Source organism: Micropterus salmoides, unplaced genomic scaffold (assembly GCF_014851395.1).
Source record: "Micropterus salmoides isolate LMB-PRFRI ecotype aquatic unplaced genomic scaffold, ASM1485139v1 Ms_hic_scaffold_21, whole genome shotgun sequence".
In the NCBI taxonomy this organism is placed as follows: Eukaryota; Metazoa; Chordata; class Actinopteri; order Centrarchiformes; family Centrarchidae; genus Micropterus; species Micropterus salmoides.
This window is the reverse complement of record NW_024041262.1, coordinates 15,252,280-15,268,624: the sequence shown is the minus strand read 5'-3', so window position 1 is coordinate 15,268,624 and position 16,345 is coordinate 15,252,280. Positions and strand designations below refer to the sequence as shown.

At 39.5% G+C, this 16,345-nt stretch overlaps 1 protein-coding gene across 1 annotated transcript in view; it reads left to right on the top strand.

Annotated features, from left to right (window-relative positions):
• The first annotated feature begins 2,258 nt into the window (after positions 1-2,258).
• LOC119916474 (rho-related GTP-binding protein RhoN-like) overlaps positions 2,259-16,345 on the top strand; it is a 29,470-nt gene continuing 15,383 nt past the window's right edge. Inside the window, exons 1-2 of the mRNA XM_038736506.1 lie at positions 2,259-2,598; positions 3,888-3,975. Of these exons, the coding sequence (XP_038592434.1) occupies positions 2,494-2,598; positions 3,888-3,975 (193 nt within the window). The 5' untranslated portion in view covers positions 2,259-2,493. The remainder of the gene's footprint in view (positions 2,599-3,887; positions 3,976-16,345) is intronic.

Below are 16,345 nucleotides of genomic sequence, written 5' to 3'. Positions count from 1 at the left end.
CACCCTGGACAGGTCGCCAGTCCATCGCAGACATTGCAATCCATTATTCTAATAGAAAAGTATGTTGAATTTTGATGTATTTAATGCCTTTACAGTCTGACACACCTGGAAAATTGTTGTTAGGACTCACTCAAGTGATATATTTATAGCTAAGGTCCTTTCCTTCATAATGGCAGTGACCTGTTTCAGTCACCCAACATGTGCCCACACACAGTCTGTGCATAAAGATTCTTGCACCCTGCAACTGAAGCTGCTTTCACATTTTGTTTTGGTGGTTGAGTCTGTCAGACAGGAAGTGGAAGGATGATGGTGAGAAAGATAGAGAATGGGGTTTTTTTTTTTATATCAAGACACATGTAAGGTCAGAATTTGCCATTTTAAATTTCTTTCACCCCTCTTCAAGTTCAGAGGAATTTGGCACAGAGACTCAAAGAGAGGAGTACATCTGCATACATATGTACTCTGGTAAACACACAAACACACTCATCACACAGCTGCTAAAACATGTTGTTAGGAAAAAAAGGTAAATAACTCTCGTCTGATGGAAATTTAAGTGTTCTCACATCCTTTACATATTCAAGCCACATATGATATGCTCTCTTACTCTCTCTCTTACTCTCTCTCAGGATGTTTTTGAATGTGACCACTTATTGGTGAACAGAGGTTTTATACCCCATTACAGCTGCTGTCTGCCACATTACCACCTCAAAGCTTCCAGCTATAATAACCTAGACACCATTTACCTTTTTATCACATTTACAAACGTAAGTACTGTACTTAAGCACAATGGTGAGGTACTATTTCCATTTCCTGCTACGTTATACTTCACCTCCAGTGTATAATATTTTTACTCTACTTTTTACTCCACTGCTATTATCTGCCATTAAGTCACTGGTTACTTTGCAGATTAAGATTTTACACACAAAATCTGTGATGTCCTATGAAATATGATGAATTGTTTTGACTTAAACAAACCAAAAGAATATTAAGTATTTAAACTATCTAGTCCTGCCTCAAATTAAAATTATGCTTAAATGTACAATGCAATAATATGTATACTGTTATGCCATGGACAGGACTGAGGAGCCATTCTGCTGCATAATGAGTACTTCTTCTTCTGACACTTTAAGTACATTTTGAATACAGCACTATATATATTATTATATTGTTGACATTGCCAGGAATATTACAGTCAGATTATTATATAAATTAGTTCTGATTAATTTTACACACAGTATTGCAGAAACATTTAACTTAATAATAAAAAGGTGAAAGGGGCAAGGAATTGAATAATTTGCTTTGTGTGTGTGGTATCAAGTATCAAGTATATTATCAAGTAAAATAATAAAATAAACAACTGAATGACATACTACACCTACACTTACAATGTAGCTTGTGGAAAATACTTCGGTTTGTCCAGAAGATGGAGCTAAAATACTTCATGACGTTAGTTCTACTGTGCAGAGTCAGTTTTCTCTGTATTACACCGTCTGTGACAGTAGCCTATAATAAAGTGAATAATAGTCCTAGTTGAATGAGTTGGCCAGGATCCAAGATTCTGTGCAGGGTCACATCACATGACGGAGTTTTAAAAGCTGTCCACTGTATAGAGAGTTTGACAGCTTGAAAAACGAAGTGTGGAAAACTCATTGTATGTACGAAGTATTGATGACTAGCCCATTGTACTGTGCGACCGTAATGAAAGCACTGGGATCTACACTTTACAAGAATTTCTTAAAGGTTTCACTCAGATTTTCTCTGTTGTGTTCATTTTTAAATTCATTGTAATTTAGGATGACTTACGAAAAGTGGTAGGCCTAAATTAATTTACAAAGACCGGAAGTAGGCTACTGGGGTTTTGGTTTCAAAGTAATAACATACAACATAAATGTTACGTTATTTATCTTATCTACCTAATCTACCTAGCTGAAGAGTTATTGAATCCTGAAAGCATGTTAGTCTGTTTCTTAAAGACACTTTATCTTTAATCCTGGCTCTGTGGTTAGCGTTGGTTATTATGCCACACCACCCTTTCTGCTATTGATTGTTTTGTTGCAATCAGGCAACCTCAATATATGTTTAAAAGGTTTTTTATAACATAGCAGGCATTGGGCGAAACCTCTAATCTACCATGTCGCCCATGGTGTATCCATCTTGATACATAAAGTTTAGTTCTTCGCAAACCTTTATTCTGAAAGATATCACAGGAAACCAGCTGTTAGAGACACTCCTTGGCAGGTGTTGTCAGTGCGCCTCTCTACACTGGTGGAGCAGAGGAGCTCAGCATTGCGCAGAGTATGTAGCCGAAACTAAATCAGACTGTGGTGCTTAAGTTTTTGTCCGTTTTGGATGTGAAGTGATTTTCTTCTTCACAGAAATATATAGAGAGAAACATTTACTACATTTAAAGCTGCTCTTCGACACTCTACTTTGTTCGGAGCTAAATGACAAGGAGGCACCGAAACAGGAGCACTCAGTGAGACTCGGAACACGATGGAGAGCAAGGGATTACTTCGCTGTAAGATAGTGGTGGTCGGCGACGCGCAGTGTGGCAAGACGGCTCTCCTTCACGTCTTTGCCAAAGACTCGTACCCAGAGGTAAGAGACAGTATTTCAGAAAGATAAACACATGAGCGATGAGTGTAGCACACGCGTAAAGTCCCTGAAACCATATGGCACGACCGAGTCTCCATCCAGCCTGGAATCTCCAGTAAAACTCGAAAATCTGCTCCACCTAAATTATGGGAACTGACTGATGACGCGTTAATTATTTATATGTATTTATTTAATGAGGAGTTGCTCGTTTCTTATTAACGTACCATAAATCAGACCGGAATGCTGCCCAAAAGCTTATCTTTTTTATAATAGCATTTTGCTTAATCTTTGCGGCTTATTAAAATGTAAAAAAAAAAAAAAAACACAACTAGATTAAATCAAGACTCTTTCAGGCTTCAGATTCGTGCACCTTCAGTGCACATTTGCTACAGAAATACGGGCTCTGTGCGCTTTTGCGCATCGCGCGCGCTTCAGCAGCTGTTACTGCCGGTCTGTGTGGGAGAAGTCGTGTCTGTAAATAGTAAAACATCAGTAGTTTGACCGCATCTACCGCAACAGTGAGTGGCTCTAAGCAACACACTGAATCACCACCCGTCTGTCTAGGTTGTGTGTTTCCACGTTCTGACTGACGAAGAATGAGCCATTATAATGTTTTCATATGGGACTATGGGAGTGTCTAATGATATTGATCAAGACAAAGCTATTCACAAAATAATCTGCTGGACGAGTTAATCTATAAGGCATACAAATAATACAACACATAAGATAATCAATCAGAAGTTATCAGTTACAATTAAGTATTCAACAATGCGCCTAACACACACTGTTCAGTGAGCAGCAGACATTTTGGACAATATCAATTGAGATTTCCAATTAATAAGTACAAGCACATGTCATTTTCCTCACATAGGCCTATATGTTGCGGTTTGGCCTGTGCTTACTGTATGTCGGAGCACAGTAAATAATAGGCTACAATACAGGGATGTTGCCCAAAAGAAGACCAGTTGTGATGGACTAAATTACTTGGAGAGTTTGTTTTTTCAGTTGCAACTCTTGAACTCTTGAGACTAATGAAATCAAAGCTTGTTGACCTAAATTTGGAAATAGGTCAAAGCTCAGAATTGGCCTCATCTGTTATCCACACACACACACACACACACACACACACACACTCATATGTCTCTGATGTTCATGAGTGTGCTATCATCTGCACTACAGCTGACTGAAATAATTACTGTGTTACATTATCTTGATTTAAATTAGATCTCAGAACGTACACAACACGGCCTCTGAGCTTTGATCTAATTTTAGCCGCATATGTCTCCTTTCAGAATTATGTTCCCACGGTGTTTGAGAATTACACAGCCAGCTTCGAGATCGACAAACAGAGGATCGAGCTCAACATGTGGGACACTTCAGGTGAGACGAGTTTGGGTTTGGTTTTATCCTTTGTGCGGCAGAAATTATCATGCCAATGTGATGAGAGGCTAGCCGCATCATCACCACCACCATGAAGAAGTTACTGTAACAGCGCTCCAGATTGGCACACAGCTGATTCCTTGGAGCCTTCAACAACATCCAGGCTGTGGGCCAAGAACATTAGCAACCATAGCCAGAGTGTGTCAGGATAATCTGTTGGGAGTAGCCTACTGAGTGACATTTTTAAAATATTTTTAACCAGTTTAATTGTCTTAGATGTAGAGTCACCATTAGCTGCTTCAGAGTTATATCAACTCTGAGAAAATAAACAACTGTCACAGCATATTCCTCACTTATGAACACTGTAAAATTGGATGCATGCATTACTTTGTGACAATTTGGCACCATGAACAAAACCATGGCACATTGCTTTCGTTAGTTTGAGTTTTTTTGAATAGAGTTGTCCACTGGTAATGCTGATATGGCTTTGGGGCAGCTGTGCAAAACTGTGAATTTAATTTTAATATGTGAGGACTGATGTCATAATGTAGATTTCTTTAGGCTCACAAAGTTAGTGTTTTGCAGCTCACTAAAACAGCTGCTTCAATAGAGTTGGAGGAACAGGCAGATTGTTTCATTCGCTGGATGTGAGCTACCTTTCTACCTGGGACTTTGACATTTCATTTCCACACATAACAGCACCTGAAAACTTGTTCTCACACAGCCACAGAGAGCAGCTTAAATGCGCAGCGTTCCATTAACCTACACCCAGGCAGACATACAGACAGACCAGCTAGACAAGCTGGAGATTAAGAGCTGCAGCTGCTGAGGCTGGTGTTGCCTCTTGGTTTGCAGTGGGTGAGGCCACGTCACTGTGTTTAATCAACAACACCCTCTGAAATTGCTGGTTGTTTCTCTCTCTCTCACACACACACGAACACACACACACACACACACAAACACACACACACACACACACACACACACACATATACCTTTCCCCCACTTAGTTGTGTTGTGGATTCCAGATCCATTGGAGTAATTTACTCCACCACGCAAAACAGTCCAGTTCCTCTTTTTGTGTGAAGCATGTGCCATTCAGGACTTTATCATTCCATACTGATGGAATCTCATTGTGTACAATAGAGATTGAACATAGTTGACATAGTGATCACAGGTGTGAATATCTGTAACTTTTAAGATGTAAGCTCTCTTCTTAGCAAAAGCTTCACTAAACCGTCTTTGTAAATAAGTTTAACAAAAATCTATTTCTATCTGAGCGTGTGCTACTGTGAAAGAAAACTAGGTTTTACTTTTAATAAGGATTTAATAAGGGTTTATTATTATTATTATTATTATTATTATTATTATTATTATTATTATTAATCTATAGGGCAGTAGTAAGTGAGTTGTTACTGTTTTTATAACCATTCACTATATCTTAGAAAGTATGCTAATTGTACTGAAAGTTGTAGAGATAATGGTAAAGAAAGGACCTTGGTGCCAAGGTTCAAAGGAGTAGTTTATGATTTTGGAAAAATATACTCAGCCAGTTAGCTTAGCTTAGCATAAAGACTGGAAACAAGGGGATACAGCTAACCTGGCTCTGTCCTAAAGTTACAGATCTGCCAATCAGCACCTCAGAAATTATCATGTTATATTGTTGTTAAATATTATAACAAAAAATCTCAAGTGTAAAAGACAATTTGTGGTAGTTGTTTTTACATGACACAAGATATAGCCAAAAATAGTACAGTAAGCTTTACTCCGTGTTTCTGTGAGTTGAAGATGTTTTAACCTGAGCAGCACATTGAAGTGTATCCCATTGCTTTTTGAATCTACTTCCTAAACATACAGAGACAAGAACAGAAAGAATAGAGCGTATCGCAAACACAAAGGCACACTCCCACAGATATAGTTAGTACATCTTGCCTATACAGGTGTCCATTGAATGCTAGCTAGCGGCTAAGTCGACTTAGACAATAAAGGTCTTAGTCGTCAAATAATGCAAGGTGAAAATTTGCTTCACTTTCTGTCTGAAAACACCCTTAGAGTAGCTGGTAGCTGGATTTTCTTTAGACAGAGCCAGGGTAGCTATTTTACCGTTTCCTTTTGGCTAAGCTAACTAGCTTTTGGCTGTACTTTTTACTGTATGCACAAGTGTCAAACATCTCAGTTAACTCTCTGAAAGAAAAGCAAATAAGCGCATTTCCCAAAGTAACAAACTATTTCTATTATTTAATATTTATTGTATTTCTATCAAAAACTAGACTTTGAATGATCGTTATTATAGAAGGTGATCCATGTCTGACCTGAGCTGGCTTTCTCCAGCTCTTTATAGGCACTAGAGAGGAGACGAGCGCGTTGCCTTTCAGCGTCCCTGCTAGTTATTCTGGGTCTGTCTCAGGAGACAGGAGCATTGGCACCTACGGTACATCAGTATTACCACAATTCCCCCTGGTACCTGTCTATTCTTACAAATGAATGAATAGTGGAATTACAGTCACTTGACATGCTTACAAGCATGGTTTTGTGTGTGTGCTGCTGTAACAGTGGCTGTAATACCCTTGAGATTTTAACTTCCGTTCTTACTTACATTTGCTATTTCTTATGCAAGCACAGTTTTGTTTGAGTATGTATGTACTTATACTGGCGTGTGTATTCACAGGCATGTGCAGACATGCTTAAGACACAGCCAGGCAGTGTGTGCAGTTTGAAAGAGTAACCAGTGGGAGTGAGGCTGTGGTTGAATGTCAGACATTGAGCAAGAATTATAGAAAAAGCTGTTGTGTTCTCATCACCAAGTATCATAACATTTAATGTTGAGACATATATAATTAAATTGAGAAAGCTGGATTCATATTGCTGGCAGACCAACTGAATGTCAAATTCATTAAGGAGGTGCTTTTAAACAAGGCAGACTTGTTGTTAGTGGTTTCAGTGCACCAAAGGACACAAATACAGATAATAAAAGAGCACAAATTCATCACAGATTCAAAGATATAAGGCCCAAGCTTCTGTGTGGATAACAGATAAGATGAGAAGAGCCAGCTGAGTGTTGTTCAGTCTTACTGAGGAGAGAGTGTTAGGCAAGGTGCCAGAACGAGCCTCTGAGCTGCCCTCTCATTGCGCATAACCAAACAGTGGATTTAATTAATCAGGCACTTGCTGTGTGACCAAACACTTGCCCCCTGTCTCCTTCATTCTTCATCTCACTACACCACCCACTGCCTCGTCAACTTCTTGCCTCTTTCCTCCACATCCTTACACACTTGTTTTGAGACTCCCTGCATCAGAGGTGAAACTTGATTTCTCTTTTTACTTACTTCCTGCCAAACCTAATTTCCCCCTCAGGCCTGTTCTGTGCATGTCTCTGTTAGCCTCTATTCTTCTGTCAATCTTTCCGCCATCTTCATGCTGTGTTGTATGTGACACGGTGGCAAGATTAAGATCAGAACAGTGCAAGTCGATATTCAAAGTGCTGCCTTGGCCTTGGAAACAGCATTTGACACACCAGCCTCACCTCAAGGTCCATTTGGAAGCTATTCTGGAGCTTTTGATCATAACACACAAATCACACAAATCTAAGATGTGAGTGGTGATTGAGATTACTTCTTCCTAAAAACCATAAATCGAACTGCTTTACTTTGTATTTGCATTTAAGTTTCCCTTCTGTACTGCTCTGTGTTGTATGGTGCTGATGCTGATGAAAAATAAGTGTATTTGAAATCAAAAGCCTGTTGGGAAACATTTATTTTTTGCTCAAAATAAATTGCTAAAGTAATAAGTCAAATTCTCCTTTGTAAGAAGCTTCTGCAATCTTTTAATGTGCGATGGGCCTTGTGGAGCCTTAAAAAGGCAGACTCACCAAAGAACAAAAAACAAATTAGTCTCAGATTTCAAGCATTGTTGCTTATAATGACACAGCAGTTGTGTAGTGAGGGATCTTTGGTCTCCAAATGATGAAAAACTCAAATCTGATTTCAGTTTTCATTTCTCGATTTGCCCTTCTCTGCACTTTTTCCTTTTCCTCTCTCACATTCATTCTTTCTAATATCCACTCTGGCTGCCAACCCATCACCAGGCTCTTCTTCTCTCTCAGTTTCCAACAAGTCAAGGTCAGGAGTCCCTCTGTGCTGGGGCACTGCCCTCTCAGCACTCTTGCACTTGATAAGCTTACCTTTGCGCTTTCTTCGTCTCTCTCTCAATCTGTCTTCATGTCTGTCCTCCAAATTTCACTCAGTCCTTTTCTCATTTCCTCTGTGACAAAAAAAAAGAAAAGACTTGCTGCAGAGTATAATTTCGCCGTCGATTGATCTGTTTCAAGCTGACCATCCTGCAACGTAGCAACAAATGATCTTTATCCAGCATGCAAGAATGAGGTGATTTGCGGCCGACCGTGTGCCGCTGGTTCTGTTAAGTCTCCCGGTGTGATCTTATTTATTTATTTAACCATATGCTTTCCTCCTGCATTGATTGCCCTCTGTCTTTGTTAGAATCAGAGCGGTTCTGAATTTAGCCCAAAGAAATTTGCTATTCACAACCATCGGTTCAATTATCAACCAATTTGCCAATGTAAGGCTTAAAAAGGTCATAAATTAGATTAATACATAGACTCCAGGGGTGACCTTTACATTCTTAATTAATCATCTGGTAGTAATTATGAATATGCCCTAAAATCACTTTTTTTCCTGAATCCAAGGTAATTACATATTATATAATACTATTAAACTTAAACTTTGTCCTGACTCACCTTCTAACTTTGAGTGCGCATGTAAATGACTTGTCAAGCATGAAGGTATATAGGTGGAATAACAATTTTTTGTGCAGAGCATATTGTACAATGAAATGATTGAGTATTTTAAAATGTGCGGAAAGGGAGCCATAGTGTGAGGTTATTTCTAAATGGATGACGAGCCGGTGGGTATGCTGTAGCTTTTAACTGATTCACAAGTTATGAGAAACTGTAGATTTTAACTGTGGATTTGAACAAAGTGGAGCATTAAGCGTCTAAAGAGGCAGATGTTTGAATCAGGAGAGCTAAACAGAGCTAAAACAAACAAATGCTAATGTTGCCATGTTTTGTAAATAGGCAGCTGTTTACCATATACTATGTTTACCATATCAACCTCAGGTGATAATACATCAATGTTGTGTTTATAGCTTGTTTCCACTGCCAAAAGTCACCAAAACAATCTGTAATTACATAATGATTAGCAAGTTCTCCACAACAACTGTGTTCATGATGCGATAACATACATAACAGGGTTTGAACATTAGAGTTTGAAGGTCAGTTGTCAGTTATCTTGGTTGGAGTCACAAAGAACCAGTGCATTTGGCTGTTGCTGCAAATACAAATTACATTTCTGTTTAATTTATTTCCCTCATTGGCTGGCTGACGACAAGAAGCAGTGGTTGTTGTTGTTGTTGCCTGCAGGATACTCTTGCCACGAAAACACACGCCTCCAAAACATTCAGGTTTCACAGCTGAGCATGTGAGAGTGTCAGGTAAGAGCCGACAAAACAACCTGTAGTGTCACACCTTGAAACAGTGAGCAACAGAGGAATGTACTGAGGTTTTTTCCCCCTTGAACTCTGTCTCCAGGCAGCTTCCTGTTCATAGGCATGCTACCTGAATTGTGTGATACTTCCTTGAGGGCCTGACAAGTCAATAGGAACATCTCAGCTTTTAAACACACGGATGCTCGCTTGCGCACACACTCAGTTTGCATATGCTGCTCTTTCTGTCACATGCTGTGCAAACATTGCTGGTGCTGGAAGCCGTTTAAAGACCCTGTTGCATCTATCCATCCATCCCGGGTCGATGGAGTCTGTGGCTGAGATTGCTTTAACAATCCATCACTCATTCATGAGCAGCTTTTATGACCCCAATTACATGTCGGCTCCTTTAAAGCACTACCTAGATGTGTTGTGAGCGAGTATCTGTGTGTGAGTGGCACCTGGCTCCATGACAGAAACAAGTGGAGAAAAAAGTGTTGGAGCGTATCAGAGGCTTTTTTGGATAGAAGTGCAGATAGCGGGGGAAGTGCAGATAGCGGGGGAACTGGGTTTTTCTACTAAACATGTGCCGGGCTGTGCATGTTTGTGTGTATGTATGAGTGTCCATAAGCATATAAGTAAGTGCTCTGAGAGATTGGAGGAGTGGGAAAATATATAAAGACAGGCAGTGGGATATGGTGTCAAAGTGGAGTGCTGGGATTTAAGTGCTCAGAATCATGTATGGGAGAAAGCAGGCTGAGTGTAGACCAAATAAGTGTCAGGAGGTTTTCATGACGTGAGCCAGTGCCCCAGTCATCCAGGTCTGATTGTCCTCTGCTCATGCAGCCCCATTAGAAGTCCAAGGGTACATAGAAAATCAATGGCCTAGATGCGTCTCCATTCTCATTCCCAGGGGATGCCCGATCTGTCTCTCAGCTACTGGTGCATGTGTAACTAAGCAAGAGAGACAGCAAGTCTGGATGAACATGCACACTGTAAGGCTAACTTTTAGATATGACTTTTGCATGAGGCTCTTTGGTGTCATCAAAATACAGACAAGTGTATTTATTTTATAATTTAAAATTCTTCTTGTTTTAAACATATTCAGTTATTTATTTAAACTCTACCAGGAAGTTTAAGCATCTTCATCTTCCACGTTCTAACAGTGTCATTTACATTTTCATTTAGATACAGAGATTTGGATACTGTTTTGTCACCATCTTGTGTCATGTGTGTCATGTTTTAATTTTCAGTTTTTAGCAGACAATAAGCAACCAAACCTGACATATACCACAGCACATAATGTATAGACACACATTCACACAATACAGGTACAGTAATACACATTTAGAGTGGGCAAGTGGGGTGTTGGTGGTGTTACAATGTAGAAATAACCATCTCTCTAAATCATATCATATCTTTCATATATTTATTTATACCAAGAGTTCCATTTTGTCCAGTATAATTTAGCTGTGGAGTATAACATGCTTGTTACATTGATAGAAACTCCATGTACTCTCAGAGCCAATCATCCATACAGAAAATAATTTCTGTATTTTTCTGTCCATTCAGACTGTTCGTTTTATCTGTCAGAAATGTAGAGGTGATAAGGCACTGTGTTTGCTTCTGCTTAACCTTATTTTCATGAAATTCAAAAAACCTTATTATTCCTTTGATAATATTTCAAATCTTAGAATAGAAATAGTTAGGCTGTGAAAAAAGACAACAGACATAACAAACTCAGAACAAAAGTCCCACAAAAAACCCAAAACAAAACTCTTCATGTTTGCTAAGACGTGTCTCCAGCTAGCAATAGCTCCCTTGCTAATGCTAACATTTGTGAAGAAAAAGGAGGTTAAATGAAACAGAATGTCATTCATCATGTTTTATAGTGGTCTAAAAAAATGTTACATTACGTTACTGGAAAAAAGTAATTACATGTTGTAGCGCACTTTGTTTAGACACAAAAACACACACAGAGGGCACTCAAGGGGTTTATCCATCCACTTAAGACCCTCTCTGTCCCTTATCTATAATGCAAGACGTAGCTATGACCACTCCATTCAACCTGCAACACCTTAGCCATTATTGAGATGGCTGGATGTTGGTGACCCTATTTCTACTGCTTTGTGATATACTGTAATTTTTACTGTTCTAGTGTGTTCTGGTTTTATGTTTTCTATACTTTTGTTAGGAAATGGCTTCAGTCCACCACAATGGTGAAAATGGATTCACTGATCACAAACAAACCCATGTCGCAGCCAGGGACTGGATTAATTACATTCATCAAAATGTTTGCTTCCACTAAAAAAGACAAATGGATCAGAGGTTCGTGTATTGTCTGGGTTTGAACCTCAGAATTAGGGCTGCAGAACAGAAACATAAGGCTGCTCAGACAGCATATAAAATCACAACAGGAACTGGGAGGTTTAATGTGAAGGGGAGATGCCCAGATGTCAGTCTGTTCACTCTGTCATTAATTTTAAGGAATCCTGCAGCATTACTGCTGATTTCAGGCAAAACCCTGCGCACTGGCAGCGCTCTCCCTCTGTGCCCACTGTATTAGAAACATCACGTAGAATATTTCACTGAAATAAAGCCTGGTATTCTGTTTCTAGTCCCACTCTAAATGAAACAATCTTTAAACACTCAAGTCAGAGCCTGATAACCCTTTGTAAGTGGCTGATTCAACACTTTCAGTAAACACATTTCAGTACCAGTTTAGTGAACCGGTCAAACAACAATATCGTAACCTGAACATTCCCGCCAAAGACCTGTCCAGCTGTTTTCATCAGTGATTTAAATCAAACTTATGGAAAATGTGTGTGTGTTTGTGTGTGTGTGTGTGTGTGTGGGGGGGGGTTATGGAAAATCTAAATCTGTTGTTACATTGTTGACAAGCAAATTGTGCAAAGTCTCTTTGACTCTTGATGCGATTGGCAGCACCATTCTCGCTCATTCCTCCACGCTGCTTTTCAGACTGTTGTTTGGTATTCAAGCAGAGGAGTATGCATGAAAACAAGCGCAGTGTACTCCAGTGGCATGTATCTTAACATAGAAGAGACACTGTTTAATTTCACAATAAAGTTCAATCAGACTTTGAGCTAAATTAAGTACTTATCCTCTTGAGTTTAGTAAGCATGCTATTGTTTATTTGACATTTCATATGTAGTGCTACTGTTTAACATATCATAATTACATTGTAAAAAAAATACTGCTGTCAGAATAGGATAAACATGATAGAGTTTGATGTGTTTAACAGAATAGATAATTAATGAGAAATAATAATCTCCTGTAAAATAGAAATTTTGACATTAAAATACTGCATTCATCTATATAATGCCCCTTATGCATGAATGTGGTTCTATACACTATAGATCAGATGTGTGGTGGCAGAAAATCTGTCTTATATTTATGCTGATAATTATATAACTAACATTATGCGCTTATAGTCACCTTCTCTGGCAGTTTACTGTCCACTATATGCCATGGTTTGTGTGTGTGTATGCACATCTGTGAAATTGTTATGCCTCTCCGTTCCCATTGGAAGTGGAGTTTTCAAGGCCACAGTGTGAGGGAACTTTATATGTTATGTTTGTCCCGTGCTTGGGGCAAGATATCATCTGATACTGCCCTACGTGGTAGACGTCTGATCCAGCTGAATCCTTTTTGCACTTCCGTGTTTCTTTCTTCCTTTAAAGAGGTGGTATTATGCTCATTTTTAGATTCAAAATCTTATTTAGGGGTTGTACCAGAACAGGTTTACATTGTTTAATTTTCAAAAAACACCATATTTTTCTCATACTGCACAGCTCCTCTTTTCACCCTATGTGTTCTCTGCTCTTGAGCTACAGAGTGATGCATCTTACTTGTACAAAATCTTTGTTGGGAGTTGCACATACGCAGTTCCCAGGTAAGGACTACTAGCCAATCAGAAGCAGAGAAGGGTGGGTCGTAAGAAACAAGGTAGTGTGACCCAGATCGTAATGTTCAATGCGACACACACACCAGCGACCCACACAGCTTTCTATTTTTTAAGGCAATAAGTTTAAACATTCCTCAGAATGTAAAGACAGATAAGCGTTATGACAACCTTCCAGCTGCGTTGTTGCTGCAGCGGTCTGTATGACGGCGGGAGCAGAGGGCTCTGTGAGCGGGCGGCTGGCCGGACTCACACGCTCCTCCCGCGGGTTGGCACAGCCTTCCCCCGCAGCCACTTGCGGAGCTCCTCAACTCCGAAAATATTCAAGCACATTTTTGTTCCGCCATCACTATCTGTCAATATTCGCAGCTGATTTCTCACCTCAAAACTTCTCAGAAGTGGATTTAGTGATGAAATTACATACGAAAACTGTAAAATATAAAACTTTCTGTTGCTGGCCTCTGTTGCACGCAATGATGATGCAGTGAATAGTGAAGATTCTCTCTGAACAATCAAGAGTCTGTTGTGTTTTCACGTTACATTTTAGTATCCCTCAAAAAAGTACCTGGAAGCAGGTACAGGTGCAACATTTCTACAATGGAAAACCAAACAAAGGCGAGTGGAGCCAAAGGGCCTCTGCTCAGACTAGCTTGGTTTGAGGGCGTGCCTGACCCCGCTAGCTGCTTGGCGAGCTTTATTACGCTTTCATTGTGACGTCTCAAGTAAAAGAAGTGAAGGGCTGGACTACAAACGAGCTGTTTTAAAGCGGTTCAGAGCAGAGCTTTCTGTGGGAGATGGGAACTCCCTTTGGGCTGGACTTTAGGCTTTTTCACTTTGCAAACCTGTTACATGCACAAAAAAGAGATATAACTCAATAAAGGAGAGGGAAAAAGCCAAAAAGCATAATACCTCTTTAATAAATACCAAAATACAACAGTTTGTTGTAATCCATTTATTTGTTCAATTCTGCATCGGGAAATATACTAATTCCACGATGAGATGCACAAATGTAACAAAGAGACTCCTAACTCAAGGTGCAATAAGTTTCACACACTAGTTTTCCCCAGAGCTTTAAACCACATCTCACAGTCTTCATATACGACCACCTGTTACCTCGAGTTCCATAAGCAAACGTTTGTCTAACTGCTATTTGAGCTATTTCAAAAAGCATCTCAAAGCACACCTCTTTACCGACTCCTTCAGGCCCTTAAGTTATTATTATTATTATTATTTTCAAGGTGAAGAATGACATTTTGCACTTAACAGATGCAGAATGTATGATCATTATGTCATTTTCCTGTAGTCCAATGATTTAGGATTGCATTTCCACAACGTTTGGGGGCTCACAAGAGACCAAAAGAAGAAATCAAGATAAAATCAAATCAGAGGAGCTCAAGATTTTCAGACTTAAGCCTTGAATATTCTTTGGAGCGGACATGTACACAGGCAGCTGCGGAAACCATGGATGCGGACTACTTCTATTTATACTACTTTCTGGAGTCAGCTTGGCGGACTCGTTCCACACATGCGCAGCAGATCAGTTGGTGCCCTGGTAGCTTAGTGGACTTCGTCTGCATGGTCACAAAAATTGGGGGGCACGGGTGTCCGCACAGAGCCTACGCGTAGAACTTCTGATGATGTCTTTTTTGTCACGCAGACCCCAGCGGTTCGTGGCGTACTTGCAGGTGCGGAAAGTTAAACACTTGCTTTAGTCCCTAAGGGTCAAGCTAAACAAACACTGGATCAATTGAGTAGCATATTTTGTCGTACCTTTCTGGTCTGGTTGAAGCCAATGTCTCCCCGAGCTGGCATAACCTTAAATACATTAATTGTTTATTTGGTGGTGGTATTTCAGGCTTGACTAAGCTCCTTTAAAGCCACAGAAGACATCACACACTGCTTTCACAGGTTGAGTAAGTATCCTACATAATTAGTAAACTTCATGCGTACAGTTGGTAGAGTGCTCCTTTGACTTTAACGTTTTAGTTCCACTCCTGAGAAGAAACAACAAGACACTTATTGATTACCTCAAATAAACAACAAACAGTCCCCCAATTGTATTAAAAAATTTTCATCAACAATTATTAGAAATCCAGTATATTATCTGATCTCTCAATCTCTCATGCTCAATCAGTGGCTTGTTTTAATCACATGGCAAACAAAAATAGATCAGGCGTTAAACCTGTACAGAGAGAGACCCAGCAGCACAGTGTCTGCTCTGCACGGTGCCTCAAAGTGTTTATGCATATACACTGAGTGATTATCTGCTGAGTGTGTGTGTGTTTGTGTGTGTGTGTCTCCTGAGTGGACTCTATTACTCTATGATAATCATCTGAACGTACAGACTGATTCCTCTTCTGTTATGTACCAGACAGTTGTGTTATCCCCACATTTTACACAGCATGTATATAGCAGTAAGGCTTCATCTCTGCGGGTGGCATTACTTATGTGTTAAGGTGGTGTAAGAAAAATACATTAATCAACAGGATAAAATTTTCCTCTCCGGATGTATTTCAGAGACTTAGACCTGGAGGAAATACCAGAAAAGGCGCTATTTCTTCAGAAGGGCATGACTGGGACGAACAGGATTTTTTTTAAATTAATGAACTTTACTGCGCCGTGATGGAAGTTGGCAGACAAAAATGTCATAAGAGAGGATTAATACAGATTTTCTGTGCAAACATCTCAAGGTGTGTTTGTGTTCATTCTGAATCATGCAGAACCATGAATACTGAAAGATACGACATGCAGTCTTATCAGACACTTTACAGCTCTGAGCTTGACTAACCAAAGACGTTTCCGAAAATACAACAGTGGATGTTTAATAATGAGTTCAGACAAAATGAGGAAAAAGAAAATATCTCCGGAGTATTAAAAAAATCACTGGCAAGATTTACATATTTAACATAGAATAGATAATATGCCTCTGTTCATTTCGTAATTAAGAAA